General features: G+C 45.3%; 1 protein-coding gene across 1 annotated transcript in view; it reads left to right on the top strand.

Annotated features, from left to right (window-relative positions):
• Positions 1–8512: 8512 nt before the first annotated feature.
• AKAP17A (A-kinase anchoring protein 17A) overlaps positions 8513–18327 on the top strand; it is an 11495-nt gene continuing 1680 nt past the window's right edge. Inside the window, exons 1-5 of the mRNA XM_015423061.1 lie at positions 8513–8729; positions 11277–12493; positions 13826–13974; positions 16249–16489; positions 18262–18321. Of these exons, the coding sequence (XP_015278547.1) occupies positions 11732–12493; positions 13826–13974; positions 16249–16489; positions 18262–18321 (1212 nt within the window). The 5' untranslated portion in view covers positions 8513–8729; positions 11277–11731. The remainder of the gene's footprint in view (positions 8730–11276; positions 12494–13825; positions 13975–16248; positions 16490–18261; positions 18322–18327) is intronic.

Here is an 18327-nt window from a genome sequence, read left to right as displayed (position 1 = left end):
CACTATGCATGCGCACGAGTCTCCCAGACGCACAGCCCCCCCCCCACGCTGGATGCCATGTAGGGACCTGGCAATCATAATGTTTGGACATAAGACACTCTCTGATTATCCTGGATACAGATAATACAGGGCTTTAAAGATCAAAAGAAGCACCTAAAATGTAACCCCTAGAAACAAACTGCTAATTTGTGGCCCCGGTCACATCAGGGGGGAAAGGCGCGGCTGTAGTGTGGTTTTTTAGAGTCACAACCAAAGAGAAGCGCAGCTGCAGGATCAGACAGATCCCCCAAGCCGCCACGCAGTTGCTCCCCAGCATGATCAGATGCCGGGGGGGGGGAGAAGCCACAAACAGGAGAGGAGGCAAGCCCGTTGCGCATGCATGCGCATGTGCAGTTCGACAGGGCCTCAGATGCTCTGGGGAGATGGGTGTGTCGGCGATCAGATGCCCGCCCGTGCTGCGCGTCAACCAGTAGGTAGTACTGTTTTGGTGCTACCTTTTTGATGTGCGATTTCGCCCGGGATGGATTGGGGACGGGTGCGCTCCACTTCCCAGATGTTGCGGTATGATCGCGCCCACTTGAGCCCCCCCCATCTGTCCCTCTCGCGTGGCAAATCCTCCCATGTGACTGGGGCCTGTGGAGCTCATGGAAGACTGATGCAACACGCTCTTGTGCGCTAGAATCTGACAAACTTGAGTCATGATGGGCAGTCCTTGACCAGACAGTGGTGAATAAGTGTGTTCTGTCCTGCATGGAGTCACATTCTCCACAGGTTCACAATTTGGGAGTGCTTTTGAATCCCGGCCTCTTTCTGGATTCCACAGCAGAGGTTGTGGCTAAGAGTATTTCTAGTCAGCTTCAGCTGATCAGCCACTTGTGCCTATTCCTGCAGAAGAGAAACTTAGCTGCTCTTGTTCCCTGGTTACTTTGCAGCTGGACAATTGTAGAGCACCTTCTTTCAGGCTGCCACTGAAGACAGTTTGGAAACTTCAGCTGCTCCAGAACAGGAAACTGGTGGAGCACATAACTGTGGCACTGTGGGAGTTTCATGGCTGCCATTTGTTTTTAGAGTAAATTCAATGGTTTGATTTTCATTAACATGACTTCAGTCCAGGATGTCTGAATTAGTGTCTTCTCATAGATACATCTTCACAAACTGAAAGCTAGCAAGTCCTTCCCAGACTCCCCAAACAGAACAAGGACCACTCCTCTCTTACGGCTGCATGGGCCTAGTAGGGGAAGGCAGCCCTCCCCAGTGGCCTTAATGGCCAATCCACCCTTCCACTGAGATACTGTACCCCCCACCCCCCATGGTAAAGCTATATTGGACTGTTTGGCAAGACTTTTAACAAATGGTTGGACTGTAATTCATGGTTCTAGCAAGCAAAATCTGTGCAGGAAACAAAGAATAATGCAAGAAAGAATGAACACATTATTTCGCCCCAGGTCTGTTTTCACGGCAGTGCCTTCATCTATGACAAACTTCATCTCTCTACTCAATAAGATGTCCCTCTTTCAGTATCAAAAGAAGTAACTGCTATCTCAGGGGTGGCCAAACTGTGGCTCAGGAGCCCCCTTCTTATTTTTGGCCGTCTCATTTAAAGTTAATAAAAAGCAAATTTGCATATTTCCCAATTAAAACATGTGTGTAATATTTGTTCATGGCTGCGGCTCTCAAACATCTGATGCTCGTTCTATGTGGCTCTTTTGTTAAGCAAGTTTGGCCACCCGTGCTATCCTATGCACACTTCCTTGGAAGAAGACCCCCATTGAACACAGTGGGACTTACACGGGAGAGGCTGCAGGTGTGTAGGGGGTGGAAAGCTGAAGAGTGAGGGGGAAATAAAGGTAGGTTGATGATTGGCTGAGAAGGAGATAGGGTTGCCAACTCCAGGTGGGAAATTCCTGGATATGTGAGGAATGGAACCTGGAGAGGGTGAGGTTTCAGGAGGCGTGGGACCTCGGTCCGGTACAAATCCATAGACTCCACCCTCCAAACCAACCATTCCCTTCTGGGGAACCATTGTTGCTACTCTCCAGGTGAGGGCTGGAGATCACTCAAAATTACAACTGTTCTTTAGGTAGCAGAGATCAGTTCCTCTGGAGAAAATGGTGGACTCAGTGTCATCATCAAAGGCTCCTAAGTAAGCTCAAAAATCATGGTATAGAAGGACAAGTCCTTTTATGGATCAAAAACTGGCTAATTTATAGAAAACAGAGAGTGAGTATAAATGGGCAATTTTCTGAGTGGAGGGTGGTAAGCAGTGGTGTACCGCAGGGATCAGTACTTGGTCCACTGCTTTTTAACTTGTTCATTAATGATTTGGAGATGGGAGTAAGCAGTGAAGTGGCTAAATTTGCAGATGATACAAAGTTGTTCAGGGTGGTGAAAACCAGTGAGGATTGTGAGGCACTCCAAAGGGATCTGTCAAGGATGGGCAAGTGGGCGTCAACATGGCAAATGGGGTTCAATGTGGCCAAGTGCAAGGTGATGCACATTGGAGCCAAAAATCCTAAATATAAATACACATTGATGGGGTCTGAACTGGCAGAGACTGAGCAAGAGAGAGATCTTGGAGTTGTAGTAGATAACTCACTGAAAATGTCGAGACAGTGTGTGACTGCAATAAAGAAGGCCAATGCTATCCCCGCCACAACTACCACCTTTCTCTGCCGGTGCACTGAAACGCACAAGCAGAGAAAGTTCTCCAGAGAGCCCCGCCTGTCACCGCCACCACCACCTTTCTCTGCCGGCATGCTGGGAAAGAGGTACTTTTCTCCCTTTCTCACAATATAAGAACTCTGGGCACTCCATGAAATTGCTGAGCGGTCAGGTTAGAACGTTTAAAAGGAAGTACTTCTTCACCCAAAGAGTGATTAACACATGGAACTCACTGCCACAGGAAATGGTGGCGGCTACAAGCATGGACGACTTCAAAAGGGGCTTAGATAAGCATATGGAACAGAGGTCCATCAGTGGCTATTAGACACAAGGTACAGATAGGGGCTCTGGGGCAAGTTATGCTCTGTCATCTTGGTGCTTGAGGGGGTCAACAGTGGGAGGGCTTCTAATGTCCTTGCCCCACTGGTGGACCTCCTGATGGCACCTGGTATTTCTGGCCACTGTGTGACACAGTGTTAGACTGGATGGGCCTTTGGCCTGATCCAACATTGGTGTCTCTTATGTTCTTACTTGAGGGACTCCATAGGTGTGCAGACTTATGACTTAACAAGCAGAGGACCAGCAAGGATTTGCTGGGAGGGGAATCTCATTTTCTCTTCCTCACTTTTCTTCTGTTCTTTCCTTGAAAGCTTCTGTGGCCTTTCTATAATATATATTCAGTGTTGCCATCTAGTGGCCTACTTTTGTTGCTCTGCTTGGCTGATCTGGACCTCCTACATTATGCTGGTGACAAAGATGGGATGGGCCAGTATCTTCACACTCCGTAAGTAACAACACAGCTACTTTGAGACACAGAATGACTTCCTATAGGATCATTAAGGAGTTTGATCTGGATGTGGAGTAGGGTTCCCAAGTCGGATCGGCGCCGGAGCGGGGGACTCCAGTGCTGCTCCGGGAGTGTGTGTGTGTGTGCGAAGTGCGCGCGCGCCGCAACCCTGTCACCCGGAAGTGACGTGACCACGCCGGGCACGCTGAGAGCGGGACCACGACCATCCGAGGGAAAACCATAGAGCTTTCCCTCGGATGACCGTGGCCCCGCCGTCAGCATGCCCAGCGTGGTCGCGTCACTTCCGGGTGATGCGCACGTCGCGTGCAATGGGGGTGGGGTTCCCCCTGGGGCCCAATTCGCCGGTGGCGGGGAACGGGCCTCGGAGGGACTTGGCGAGCCTAATGTGGATGACTGGGTCCACTGCACAGAAAGACTCTCTGTGAGTCACCTTTGTCTCCAGAGTAATATGCGAGGTTCAAATCAGCCAAGCAGAGCTGATATAACTGTGTATTTATTGCTGGTATAAATCATAAACCCTCACCTAGGCCTCCATCTTGGAGCAGCCTAGAAACAGAAACAACTCTCCCTAGGGCTGCCAAGTGGGGGCGGGGGGCGGGTAATCCCCTGCTTTGGAGGTCCGATTTTTGCCGCTGCGGAATTGGACCCCAGGGGGAACTCCGCCCCCCGAAGCGCAGCATGGCTGCGTCACCAGAGGTCATGCAACCACGTCGATCACGTTGGGGGCGTGGTCCCGATCGTTGGAGGGAAAACTCTATGGTTTTCCCTCCAACGATTGGGGCCACGCCCTCAACGTGATCGACGTCGCGCGTCACTTCCGGTGACGTGCTGGTGGCGCGCGCATGTCCACCTACGGCTCCTGGAGTTCGGCGAGGCTCCCCCGCCGCCAAGGTAAATAGACTTGGACACCCTAACTCCCCCCCTCCCCAACATGCCCAGTCCTATTCCCCAAGAGTGACTAAACTAGGCCACTCAATTGCAAAACTGAACATAAAGTATAGAAAGGCCACGGAAGGCCGAGCAAGGGTGGGACAAAGCAAAACTCTTCTTTGTTCATATGTCTGTGAAGAAATGCATTTTCTCCTGGGAGGTTGGCAAGGAGCAAAGCCTCCAATTTGTATTTTTTTTTAGGCAGAGGTCGGTTGTACCTCAGCCTGCCTACATACAAATGCTAAGGCCACTGATTATATCAGAAAAATCAGTTTCACTACTTCATGGCACCACCACAGTGCAAAAACTTGGTTTCTAGGCATAGATCCTCAGAATTTTGGCATTGCGTCACCCCATACTAACCATCACAGCTCATATCATGTCTATTGCCACAGCTTGCATATCAAAAATCACACTGATGTGGGACTTTTCTGACACGTGTCTAGTAAGTGTAAATGTGTCCACCCACCCTGCCCTAGTTCTGTGTCTTAAGGTGTTGGCCCCTTACTGAATGTCACGATTAGGTCCAGTGAGCAACAGATAACAAAGCAGGTTGGAGAGCCAGTCCAGGATCAGCCAATAATTCAGTCAGAAAAGCCTTACAAACAAGTCCCAAACAGTTTAACACAGCCGCAGTCAAAACATACCAAGAGTCATAGTCCATAAATCACACTGAGTCTGATAAGGGCAGAGCCGAAGTCGTAGTTAGGGAAACGCCAAGGGTCAGTTAGCCATAAATCAGGAGCAGGTAAACAGATGCCGAAAGTCCAAACACCAACAGAGTCAAAACCGAAGAATCCGCAAGATCTGAAGCAAGGTCACACAGAGTGTCTGGTCCTGACATCAAACGTTGCCAGCACGGCTTGCTTAAGGCAACAGGTCTGCTGAAATAGTGTGCTGGCTCATTATCTCATTAGCTCCCTGAAACAATGTCCAGGCTGCTGTCAAAACTCAGGGCTGAGCGAACGTCGAACATGCAGGCGTGCAGCCTTTCGCCTCTCATTCAGCTCCTGACGCCTTTGGTCTCGGAGCCTGTTAACAGGTGGAGGAGATTCTGGTGAGGATGCACTTGTGCTCGGCAGCACCTGATCGACCTCAGGTGGCTTTTGCTGCGTGGTATCCTCCTCAGGACTTACAGTTTCTTCTGTTAAAGGAGTCAAGTCCTGCTGTCCCTGGCTGTCAAGCCCTGCTTCTGAGGCCACATCGGGGGCAGGCATGACACTGAAAGGCATTGTGATATGCGAGCAGGCTCTGCTGACGGAGCTGACAGAAACTCAAGAGTCGAGATCTCTTTTCAAACAAAGGAAATGCTTCTTTTTTAGTGTTAGTAAAAATTAGAGAGCAGAGCACCTCTGTCAGTCAGGTGCAGTAGCTGAGTGCACAAAACAATATAAATACTGTTTCCTTCAACAAGCAAGCCTACTAAGATAAGACAGTGAAAGAATTTTCCCTCCCTCCCCACAAGCAAGCTGTACAGAAGGCCTCCAGGCCACTCAAAGAAACTCCAGAGATACAAACAAATCTCCCTCAAGTTTCTAAGAGTGAACAAAAATGCCAGGCAAGGACCAGAGATTTATACAGAAAAATGAAAGAGTAGCCCAAAACGTATTACACTTGTTAATTACATCAGTTTGACATCAGTCGAGATTTTGATGGCTCAGCTATTCCAGAGAGAAACATTTTGTTTACAGAACATGCTAGATATGGCAACTCTTTCTCTGCTCTTGTCCGGATGTTCTTTTGCATGAGAGATATCACAAAGCTTGGCGTTACTTCTGATGTGTCAGTGGGGGTATGAACCTTGGTGTCTCTGGGAATCATTGATTTACTTATTAATGGTCCCTTGGTCCAAAAAGGGTCTTTTTTTCCTGCCAAATGCAGGTTGTTGCTTTGGTCCTGGGAATGGACTGTGTGCCCTTTTCCTGAGTTCGTGCAGGTCTGTTTGAAACAAAGGCTTAGTAAAGGTTCATGAATATCTGGTTCAGTGTGGCTAACAAAATGCAAGCTGCTTACTAATACAAACACAAAAGGCTACATTAAACATACAAATGCTGTGGCTTTCATTTTAAACGCAAACCAACTATGAATCCAGATTTTCTCACTACACACATATCCACAAAAAAAATAATAATAATAATAATAATAATAATAATAATAATAATAATAATAATAATAATAATCATCATCATCATCATCACATACCCACTGATTCATAGAGAAGCCAGAATGTAAAAAGTGGAGCATGAATCCTCAGGATTTTTGTGTTGGGTGACCCCAGGCTCACTATCCAATCACATATCTTGTCCTTGCCCACAGATTAGACCAGAAATCCACACATCCATTGCTATGAACCCAGATCCTCATGGATTGTCAGGATTTTTACATTAGGTCTCCCCAACCTGACCACTAAATCACTCATCGTATCCATGGTCACAGATTGTACCACAAACATCACGGATCCATGCTTTGGATTCATGTTTTTGCACTGTGGTGGTGCCATAAAGCAATGGATTTGTGCTTTTTGTGGCACAATCTTTCGCCATGGTCATATGTGACTGGATAATGAATTTGGCATGAGCAAACATAAAAATTCTGAGGATCCATGAGGATCTATGCTTTGGAACCATGGTAGTGCCATGAAGCAGTGGATGCATGATTTTTGTCATGCAGTCTGCGACCATGAACATGTTGTGTGAATGGTTAGAGCAACCCAGTATAAAAATCCTGAGAATCCACGGGTTTCTGTGCTTCGGAATCAGTTTTGCACCATAGCAACACCATGAAGCAGTGGATCTGTGATTATTCTGGTATAGTATTTGGCTATGGACATGATATGTGATTTGATAGTGACTTTGGGGTGACTCAAAACAAAAATTGTGAGGCTACATGATTTGGAACTATATTTTTGTGCTACAGTGGCACCACAAAACAGTGGATGCTTTATATTTGTGGTGCTGGCTATAGACTAAGATATGATCTACAATACGGTTTTATTTTGTTTCAATGCAAAAAAAATATGAATTCATGAGGACACATGTCTCGGATCCATGTTTTTGTGGCATTGCTCAGCCACAAAGTATTGGATCTGAGGGTTTTTTTTTTTTTTTTAATGGTTCCGGCTGTGTTCCTGGCTTTGACATGTGATTTGATTTGGGTGAGTCCGCTGAAAAACTCATGAAGATGCGGCTTTTACTTTTCTCCAGTTGCCCCTCGCTTCTCTACAAGCAGGTCAAAAATATTTTGGGGTGGAGCATTTTAAAGCATTACCCTGCCAAGCCGTGCATCGCTGAGGGTGAAGGAGAGAAAGGAACTTGCCAAGAGAGCATCGTTTATAACACCCCTACAAAGTAGTCCAGGGTCCTGGTCACATGGGCCGTAAAATGCGGGGGGGGAAGCGTGGCAGTTTGGCCTGGAGCAAAATAATGCGCGGCCGCCCGATCACACGTCCTGTTGAGGTCCCGTGGGTAGGGGCTAGGTGGCAATCACACGACAATCTTGCAGCGCGGCAAAGAAGCGGTGCACGCTATCTCACCAACAGCATGCACGATTCTGCGGAGCAATGGAACTTTCGCTTTCCACTTCGTGCGCATGCGCCGTTGGGTGCTTGTGCGCATCCTGTGGAGACTTGGGGGGGGGGGAACCTGTTTGCAACGGACCATGGGTGGGCGCCAGATTCCACGGACTACCACCGGAAACGCGATCAGACGCCAGCCTTTGCCCCAAGGTTCCCGGAATCTACGCTTCCCAGATGTTGCAGTGTGATTGCACCCGGAGAATCCGCCTATCATCCTCTCAGTGGCTAATGCTCCGTGTGACCGCAGCCAATGATTATTATTCACACACCTGGGAACCTCTACTGCACCTTTTTGCACAACACTCACAATACCATCCTACACCGAGTGTAATTCCAAGCTAAATACGATGAAACCAATCCGTACAGGACTGCGCTACCGGTCCAGCACCGACCGGCAATGAGGCTCCTCCTCATTCCGGGAAGTAGCGTCACTTTCTGCCGCCGGCTGACTTTGTACCCCCCCACCCCGCGCGCTTCCGGTTGCCTGATCACTTTCTTCCTCTCGCTGACTTTGCTGGAGTGCCAAAGGAAGCGGAAGTGTTTTTGTTGTGGTGGTGCTGCTGCTAGGCAGTGTGGGAAGGCCGGTGCCGCGCGCGTCAGCCTTGAGACGGGGTGGGGAGGGAGAGAAAGGACGGCGGCGATGGCGACTCCGGCCCGGGCTTTCTGAGGCTAGCGTGGCTGGTGCCAAGAGGCGAGGTGGCTAATCGGCAGAGCAGCCCATGGCGCGTCCCTCGCAGCCCACACTCTCCCCGCTAGGTAGGCTACCGCTGTCTGTGCTTGCAAAATGGAGGGCACCCCCCCCTCCCACTACTACCCGCGGCCCTGTTCCGGTGAGGGAGGGGGATGGCAGCTTCACCCTCGCGGCTGCCTTAGGAGGCTTCAGGGAATGGCTTAAGCCCCCCCTCCCCCGGTCACTCCGTCTGGGCATAGTAATGCCTTACATGGTGCCTCTGAAGTTTCAAAAAGCCCCTACATACGGGCAGTCTTGTTGGGGCTGTTGCTCCAGATGCAACGCGATGGTTCCAACCCCCAACACGTTGCTTCCCTTTTTTGTTAAATGTCCTTATGTCCATTTTTCAAGAATAGCTCTGCATGTTATAACCGCTAGTATAGTAATCTTCTGATTTCTCAGACCGTCTTTAAACTCAGGCTGTGATGTGACCCCTTTTAAATTATGCCACGTCTGTATTTTTGTTCTCTTCCTCCTCTCTTTGTCTGTTTCTGTCTCTCATTTGTAGTATGCTCGGAGGCAGTGTGGCAGAAAATACCAGTTGCTCGGGCAATGAGCAGTGAGTGGCCATTGCCTTTATGTTTGTTTGATTGCTGGTGAGTGACCATTTTGGAAGTACAGTGCTTGGTCTGGCCCAACTGCAGAGCTCTTGAGTTCTAGTCTTTCTAGAAAAATGGAAATGGTGCTGGAGATGCTAGTGCAACACAGCTTAAATCAGGGCATGACCATCCTGTGGGTGTTGACCTACTAGTGGAACACTGGTGGTCTAGTGAATATGTTTAGATAGAGGTGCTACCTTTTTACTGTTAAGGTTTGAGAGCCTGGCTATTCACCACAGCTTTGTGCCAAACCAAATTTGTGCCAAACCAAATTGTGATCATTGAGCCATCACATATATTTCTCTACATTATTTCGCTTTGGAATTGTAAAACAAGGCTGTTGTCAGACCATTATGAACTTGTATGCCACTTTTCAGATTTGAAATGGTAAAATAGTGACACTGTATTGTACTTCTGTGTGTTGCTCCCTGTTTCTCTTAGCTGCTTCAGGAAACACTTTGTTCTCTACCTTATTTCTACCCAGGCTTTCTCCCCAAGGGTGGCTCAAACCAGCCTGCGTTGTTCTCTTCACCATTTTATCCTCAGAACACTGCTGCAAGGTAGGTTAGCCTGAGAGTATGTGACTAGGCATCTTCTGTGGGTCACCCAGCAATTTTCCACAGCAGAGTGGGATTTTAGACCTGGGTCTCGAGGATTCTAGTTTGACACTCTATATTGCACCCACCACACTTCCCTCTGCAGTAAGTTTTAAGACAAAATGTTGCTGTTGCAAAGAGGGGATGGGACCACTTTTAATAATAGGATTCCTAATGAATATGAATGTTTAAAATAAAAGCTATAATCCTCTGGAAAGATTGTTAACCCTGAATTCAGTATGTTTGTATGTATGTGCTAGTATGAGGCAGGTGCATATACAAAAGCTATATAAAAGTGGAAAAAATACATCTCTAGCTTGTACATCCTAGTTAATTCTGTAATATGTCAAATGTCATGAGGATGCTATGATTAGAGATGTCAGGGAAAATGGATTGTGTCTCACTGTGGAATGTGACATCATTTTAGCATTTAAAAAAATCCACCTCTGACTTTACAATGTATTTTGCTCTCAGTATAGCCATGTAAAGTATTGGTCATACATAGCAAAATAGTATACCTTAGCACATTTGAATGATTGTTTTTACTATATTGGTGTAATTAAAGTAAGTTTAATTTTGTAGAGGATGCAATGTTTCATGCAGCTGTCCTCACAAAAGTCTTACTGAAGGTAGTCAATGGGAGGTATACTCAATCTGCAATGTGTTTATATAGGTAAGGTCCTTGTCCTGTTTGAGTCTATGGGCACCTTTGGAATTCTGACATAGTGGGGATGGTATAGCCACAAAATGGCTGTTGCTGGAGGTGGAGCCAATCACAAATTAGCTGCCACAGGTTACCTTTAGCCTGTGGTGCTGTGGTGACACCTTCTGCCAAAGCTGTTTTTAAAACTTGAACAGCCAATCAAGGTGCCAGTCAGAAGCCTCACCAATACTGATGTTAAACATGTAAATTTTGTTAAATTCCATTCATTTTGTGGCTAGTTGCTGAATAAATATGCAGAGGTTCATGCTTGAAATATATCTAATTCATATTTCATTTTGTAGATATTTTGGTATGATGTTTAGTGCTTTGAATACTTTAGTAACTTGATAGCCATTGTGATGTAGTGGTTCGTGTCTAGGATCTGGGAGACTCCAGTTTTGCATCCTCACTTTGCCCTAGTTCGTGTCTAGGACTCCAGTTTTGCATCCTCACTTTGCCCAAGAAGCTTGTTGGGTGATCTTAGGCCAGTCCATGCACAGTCAGCCTAATGTACCTCATAAGGCTGTTGTGAGGACAGATGGAAAATTATGTAAGCCACTTTGTGACCCCGTGGGGAGAAAGGCAGGGTGTGAAATAAGAAAATTATCTTTAAATAATGACTTCATCTAATTTGATGAAGACAGTCAAGACTAATTCTTTTTCAATTTCTTACAGAGCAAAAGCATTCTAGTTACTGCAAAGACTGGAATTCTGTTCATATGGCTGTGATTCATTACGGAACCTTGCAAGCTGTCTGAAGGCAGAGATTCTCAGAGGGCTATTGCTGTTTCTGCATTTTCAGTGTCTTCTCGAACACAATTAACTTTTGTATTTCTTTTGCTGTTCCTGCACAGACCGGGTTTGTGCTGCATTCTTTGTTGCACGCAAATACAATGTGGCTAGGAGAGAGAATCAATTCATTCATGGTCTTTGTGTAATATGTTTTGACAGATTTTAATGGAACTGAAACCAAGACAGGCCTTGTTTTCAGCCCTCTCACTGCATGTACACTTCAAAGTCTTAACTGTTAAAATGATCATTTATTCAAAGAAAGGGACCACTTTCCCCCAGTGTCTTCAAAATAGATAAGCCTACATTTTCTTTTGATAGCTTTTTTATTAGTCGCAGGTATGGCAGCTGCTACAATAGTTCATGACCCTTCAGAAGCAATGGAGCTCTGTGCTCCTTATGGGCTTTACCTTAAACCCATTACCAAAATGACCATCAGTGTGGCACTTCCTCAGTTAAAGCAGCCAGGGAAGTCCATTTCTAACTGGGAGGTGATGGAACGGCTGAAAGGAATGGTGCAAACTCACCAGTTCTCAACTTTACGGATTTCGAAAAGCACCATGGATTTTATCCGCTTTGAAGGAGAAGTAGAAAATAAGAGTTTGGTTAAATCCTTCTTGGCTTGCCTAGATGGGAAGACTATCAAACTCAGTGGCTTCTCAGACATTCTAAAAGTTCGTGCTGCAGAATACAAAATTGATTTTCCTACTCGACATGACTGGGACTCCTTCTTCCGTGATGCAAAAGATATGAATGAGACTCTGCCCGGAGAAAGGCCTGACACTATACATTTGGAAGGTTTACCTTGTAAATGGTTTGCACAGAAAGATTCTGGCTCAGAAAAACCAAGTGAAGAAGTTCTTATCAAGGTGTTTAGTAAGTTTGGGGATATACGCAATGTGGATATACCCATGTTGGACCCTTACAGAGAAGAAATGACTGGCAGAAACTTTCATACTTTCAGCTTTGGAGGCCATTTGAATTTTGAGGCTTATGTTCAATACCAGGAATATGCAGGTTTCATTAAGGCCATGAATGCTTTACGTGGAATGAAACTGATGTACAAAGGGGAAGATGGCAAAGCAGTGGCTTGTAACATAAAGGTGAGATCCTGTTGAGTCGTTTATAGTTGATTTCTTTGGTAGATCTATTGCATGCTCTTCTGTATATTTTGTTGCCTGGTATGCATTCTGAAACACTGTTTTAGGTACACATTCTGTTGATTTCTCCTTTTTGAAAGTTGATTTTATGTCATTGAGTGATTGTCAGGGACAGGATGGAGGGCTCATATTATATCAGTGCTGAGAGAGCTGCAGCGGCTGCCAGTTTGTTTCTGTTCACCGAGGGTTGATCTTTTAACACTGTTTTACTCTGGAAATTGTTGTTTCAATCTGTCAGTGGCTTGTTTTTATGGTATATGGGGTTTTTTTAATGCTGGGCTGGATTGTTTATGTAGATTTTAATATCTTTGTATATTTTGGTTTTGTAAACCACTGCTGACTGGCTCCTGTAGACGCAATGTAAATATTTTATAAATAAATAGTTCAGTGTTAGAAGTAGTTTTCTTTGTCACCTTATAATGGAAATCTGGGTATGTTTGCTTTTTTTCCTGGAATTTGTGGCTCACCTTTCCATAAATACAGCTAGTGATGGTACATATAGAGTGGCCCTCTCTAAAAAAAAATGTCTACAGGTACATAACTTGTTCAGGAATCCTTTTTGTTGTTCAGTCGCACAGTCGAGTCCGACTCTTCGCGACCCCATGGATCATCTCCTTTGCATTCCTGTTAATCCCCGTTCACAAGTAATGTGGTCTGTAGAGGTGTGGAGAGCATGATTCCCATTGCTTTTTTTTTCAGGTTAACATTGGAGTTCTCTTTGATGCGCCTGGAATGTTTTCATCTAACATAAAATTTCTTGCACTCCCACATGTCTCTGTACATATTTGGAACTGCTCAGAGCCAGAAGAATTGTTTTCAAAAATACAAGAAGATTTGTCTCTTGTGTAGCTAACCAATGCTGCAGTTTCTTAGAGTTTCACTTTTCTAGGCTGCCCTGTCACACACACCCTGAAACATTGGCTGTGTTATAGGCCCTTTTGTCCCTTGTGTCCCTTTGTTGTTCTTGTCACTGAATTAAAGACAAGAGAGAGAGCTGTGAAGTTTGTCAAGTTTTGTTTTCTCGGTCTCACATGAAAGACCTTTAAAAGTTTATTTTGCTGGCTTAATGACAGACACTGTAGTTAAAGAACAACTGGAGTACAGTATTTCCAAAAGTTAAGAATACAGAGAATTATTGGTAAAGGATATAAGTTAAGAGTCCACTAGACTATTTTGTATCCTAAAATGTATGTTAAATTAAAAAAAAAACATCTGTACTTAAGCTTAGCAGACTTCTAAACATTGGTATGAATACTTTCCCCTGTTCTTGTAAAGGTTTCATTTGATTCAACAAAACACTTGAGCGATGCTTCAATTAAGAAACGTCAGCTTGAAAGGCAGAAGCTTCAAGAGCTGGAAAAACAGAGAGAAGAACAAAAACGCAAAGAAAAAGAAGCCGAGGAAAGACAAAAAGAAGAGGAAAGGTAGACTTTTTGTTTATTCTTACCAGATCTCTAAACATTTCTGTACTTGGCATATCCTTGGGGTAGTTTGATTGTCTGTGAGAATAGTTTGAACTCTACATATATATTTTTGACCTTATTAATGAAAGCTTAGTTTAAGAATTCTGATGCAGGTGGATGAAAATGGGAAGCCTGCTTTCGGAAATTCTACCCTTTATTTGCTGGAAAGTGCAGTAGTCGGTCTTTAGGTCTTTTCTAGAACTGAACTACATCTCAGACTACTGTGGTGAAAAAAGGCCTCAGTTTTCTGCAGCATTACTTCAGAGTGGTACTACTGGTATTGTGCTCTTGTAAGGGGCATGAAGATTGCAGTTTTGTCCATTCTCTAAATGTCTTATCTTTTATTCCTCAGGATGCTTGCTGATGTGTTAAGAGTAAGAAATTTTAAATAACTGTCGGAAATGGGCTTGGAAGGAGACAGCATTTGTCGCCCTCATGGACTATCTTTGCAGACAGCTGGACTGAGGCGGGTCGGCGCTGCTGTTATTGCTTGATCTTACAGTAGCATTTGACACAGTCGATCACAACCTTCAGACCGACCGCATTGGCAACATAGGAGTCCATGGGGCAGTTTTGAACTGGCTCACCTCATTTCTCCAAGGAGAGAGGGTGTCAACTAGACATCCCTTAGTTTGTGGGGTCCCTCAGGGGGCAGTCCTCTCTCCAATGTTGTTCAACATCTATATGCGCCCCCTTGCCCAGCTGGTGCAGAGTTTCAGGCTGGGGTGTCACCAGTATGCTGATGACACCCAGCTGTATCTGTTGATGAGCAGCCACCCGGACACCGCCCCACAAAATTTGGCCGAGGGGCTGGAGACCATGGTGGGATGGCTGAAAAAAAGTCAGCTGAGACTGAATCCAACCAAGATGGAGATTCTGTGTCTGGGTGAGGGGGATTCAGGCTTGGGGTACCAACTCCATACCCTTGATGGTGCACCCTTAACATCAGCATAGACTGTCAGGAGTTTGGGTGTGGTTCTGAATGTCTCCTTATCAATGGAGGCCCAGATCACAAACGTTGCCAAGCTGGCGTTTTTCCAGCTACACCGGGGGAGGCAACTGGCCCCCTTCCTGTCTCTCCCTGACCTAGCCACAGTAATCCATACAACGGTCACCTCTAGATTGGACTACTGTAACTCCCCCTATGCTGCCCTACTACCCTTGAGACTAATCCAGAAACTCCAGAATGCAACGGCACAGGTCCTTACTGGAATATCATGGACAGCACACATTTAATCTGTGTTATGCCAGCTGCACTGGCTCCCACTGGAGTACCGAGTCAGGTTCAAGGTTTTGGTATTGACCGTTAAGGCCTTGAGCAGTCAGGGACCCACGCATCTTCAGGGCTGTCTCCTCCAGTATGTTCCCTGGAGAGCGTTATGCTCTGCAGTGAACAATCTACTGGTAATTCCCAGCCCCAAAGAAGTCCAGCGGTCCTCAAGCAGAGCCTCAGCCTGGCTCCTGCCTGGTGGAACTCTCCGCCAAATAATATCTATGCTCTGCAGGTCATCATGCAGTTCCACAGGCCTTGCAAGGCAGAGATGTTCTGCCAGACAGATGTTCTTGAGGACAGTGACAGATGCCATCCTACTGGCATTCCCTCCCCCCCCTCTTTTTCCTTTCTTCCCCTTTCCAACTTCTTGTGGGGCAGTGATGAAACTTGGAATCTGAAAATTTTATCTATGGATTATTTAAATTGTTTATTTATGAATGTTTTAATCATGTTTTTATCATGTTGTTTATTGCCCTGTGTATTCAGGGGTGGGGTGGTCTATAAATTGAATGAATAAATAAATGTAAAATGTCATTGATAGAGTGACTGCTGGATTCTAGACCGTTGTTTTCAGTAGCTTGTTATTTATCCTTTCTGGTACAGAAACATTACTTCTCACTGTCTGCACCCTATCTGCTATGCAAACTGATGGCTTTTTTTAATGAAAATATCACCCAAACATCTTGGTTTTCACAACTGACAGTGTCTCTTTTTAAAGTTAGCTTTGTGCCAGATTGAAGACATGTCTTCCTTTGTATTCTGAGGTGGCTTTCTACTTCCAGTCTTCACTCTGGTATTTCGTAGAGATTGCAGTCTTGGGCACGTTTATGTGAAACAAAGTTGTATTGAAACTGGTGGAACTTAAGTGTGAAGTGAGTGCGTATCATGTGTCTTTTGGTTGAAGCATCAAATGCAACTGGAAACTGTGTACCTGTTGTGACTTATGTAATATCCATCTTTAGGAGACAGAAGGAACTTGAGGAACTGGAACGAGAAAGAAAAAGAGAGGAGAAATTGCGCAAGAGAGAACAGAAGCAAAAGGATCGTGAAATTCGTAGGAACAAGAAAAGGCTTGAAAAAATGCAAGCTGAAGAGCAGAAAAAACTGCAAGAAAAAATAAAACTAGAAGAGAGGAAGCTTCTTTTAGCTCAAAGAAATCTTCATTCCATTCGGCTAATTGCTGAGCTGCTGAGTAGAGCCAAGGTAACTTTTTACAAAACTAGTTTGAGCAAGTTTCCATGTTAACCATGTGTATCAATTGTCCATAGCGTCTTTTGATTTCAGGCTTTCCAGTGTGCATAATTTGTAGGTTCAGTTCCTGCTCAGTAAAGTACTAAAATGGTGCCAGTGGCCCTTTGCTTCTGGCGTTGAGCGGTTGTGAATTAGGCAAGCAACCCTATCCTCCTGTCTTTCCACTTTTACTTGTATGGAAAGCAAGTGGGCCTCTATCCGCCCAACACTTATAAAACTGAACTTGGATACTCTCATGTGTGCTGCAGTCAATGCAGATTCGTTGCTGAGACAACTTGCTGTAAGTCTGCAGCTGGGTGTCTAGGATCATCCCACACTCCTTAGCAAGGGACATCCGGTTAGCCCGGGCCAGGGCGTTTTCTGCCCCGGCCCCGGCCTGGTGGAACATGCTCCCGCCTGAGATCAGGGCCCTGCGGGATTTGTTGCCATTCTGCAGGGCCTGCGAAATTGAGCTGTTCTGCCAGGCCTTTGGTGGAGGTGGTGGATGTCCAATAAAATCTCGGCCTCCCCTGCTGAAGCTGCTGTCTGATGTGACCCAGGTTAAGAAGTTCGAGACACCAATGGCGCCAGGTGGAAACCTCTGTATGAGGATAAATAGCACACTCTGTTTTAATTTATGTTGTTTTCCATTGTCGTAACTGTTTATAGTTATATGTTTGAAAATTTGATATGTTTTCGATATTGTGCTGCGGTCTGCCCTGAGCATGCTTGCCGGGAGGGCGGAATATAAATTTGAAAAATAAATGAATAAATAAAATCTCCACTGCATCAGTTTCTCCAACAAGGTGCAGTGGCCTGGTGTTGACATGGACAGGGAGCAGGCTAGGTACCCACAGGCAGCATTGCAAAGATTTCCAAAGTGGGTGGTTGTTGCTGTAGTTGAGGTGTTATGAGACACAGAGGGCTCTTAGTGTACTAAGGAAGTTTTCACATATAAGAATTCTCGGTCACCAAGCTTAGGAAATTTTACGTGTCTCAACAGCTTCATGTGGCTGCCTATAAATTTAGGACATGAATAATATTCATCAAACAGCTACTATCCAAACAAAACCCCATAGAAGTTAAATTGAGGATAATAAATTATCCTCCAGTGCCTGAGGCTTCTTGAAGCTGACATCTAAGCCATTCATATCACCAAACAATTGATTTAGTGCACAAGTCTTTGTTGTTAACAGTTGATCAGTACAGAATAGGATTTAGTGGAAATAATCTGTTCTGAGCTGACTTTTTTTGAGGTTGTCCATTGTGTCATTTCTGCTTGCCTTGTAGGAACTGTCTGAGCTGAGCCTGCCTTTGCTTGTGGGATTGTATTAGTAGTTCGGAATGAAAACCACTAATTCATATAATGCAGTATTTCTCTTCTTTTAAGGAAATAATTTAATAGATCCAATCTACGTCTTTGGTCAAGCTCACAGAACTCTCTTCCTTACTATGGCCCCTGTCCCACATGGCTTTTGTCCACATAGCTTAGTCTCATGATCTCCCAGCATAGCCTTTTTGTTTGGTCAGAGGAGACCCTCCCACTCCTCTTTTCACCTGCAAAAAAAAAACTGGTCGGCTCCAACCAACTATCTGAAGTTGAATATTTATCTATGCAGTTCCTTTTTCTAACATGTTGTCCCTTATAATGGTTCTCTGAATCTGTGCAAGGTTGGCTTTGTCCTACAATGAACATGGTTATCCAGATGATAAATGTTACTCTCCCCTTCCCCCTGTGTTCTTAGGCATTAAAACTGCTGGAGCAAGAACACAATGAGGAAAAGGTCCGCCTTCAGCAGCTCGAAGAGAAG

Source organism: Gekko japonicus, unplaced genomic scaffold (assembly GCF_001447785.1).
Source record: "Gekko japonicus isolate JY-2015 unplaced genomic scaffold, Gekko_japonicus_V1.1 scaffold334, whole genome shotgun sequence".
NCBI classification, from domain to species: Eukaryota; Metazoa; Chordata; class Lepidosauria; order Squamata; family Gekkonidae; genus Gekko; species Gekko japonicus.
This window is presented reverse-complemented; position numbering and strand designations above follow the sequence as displayed.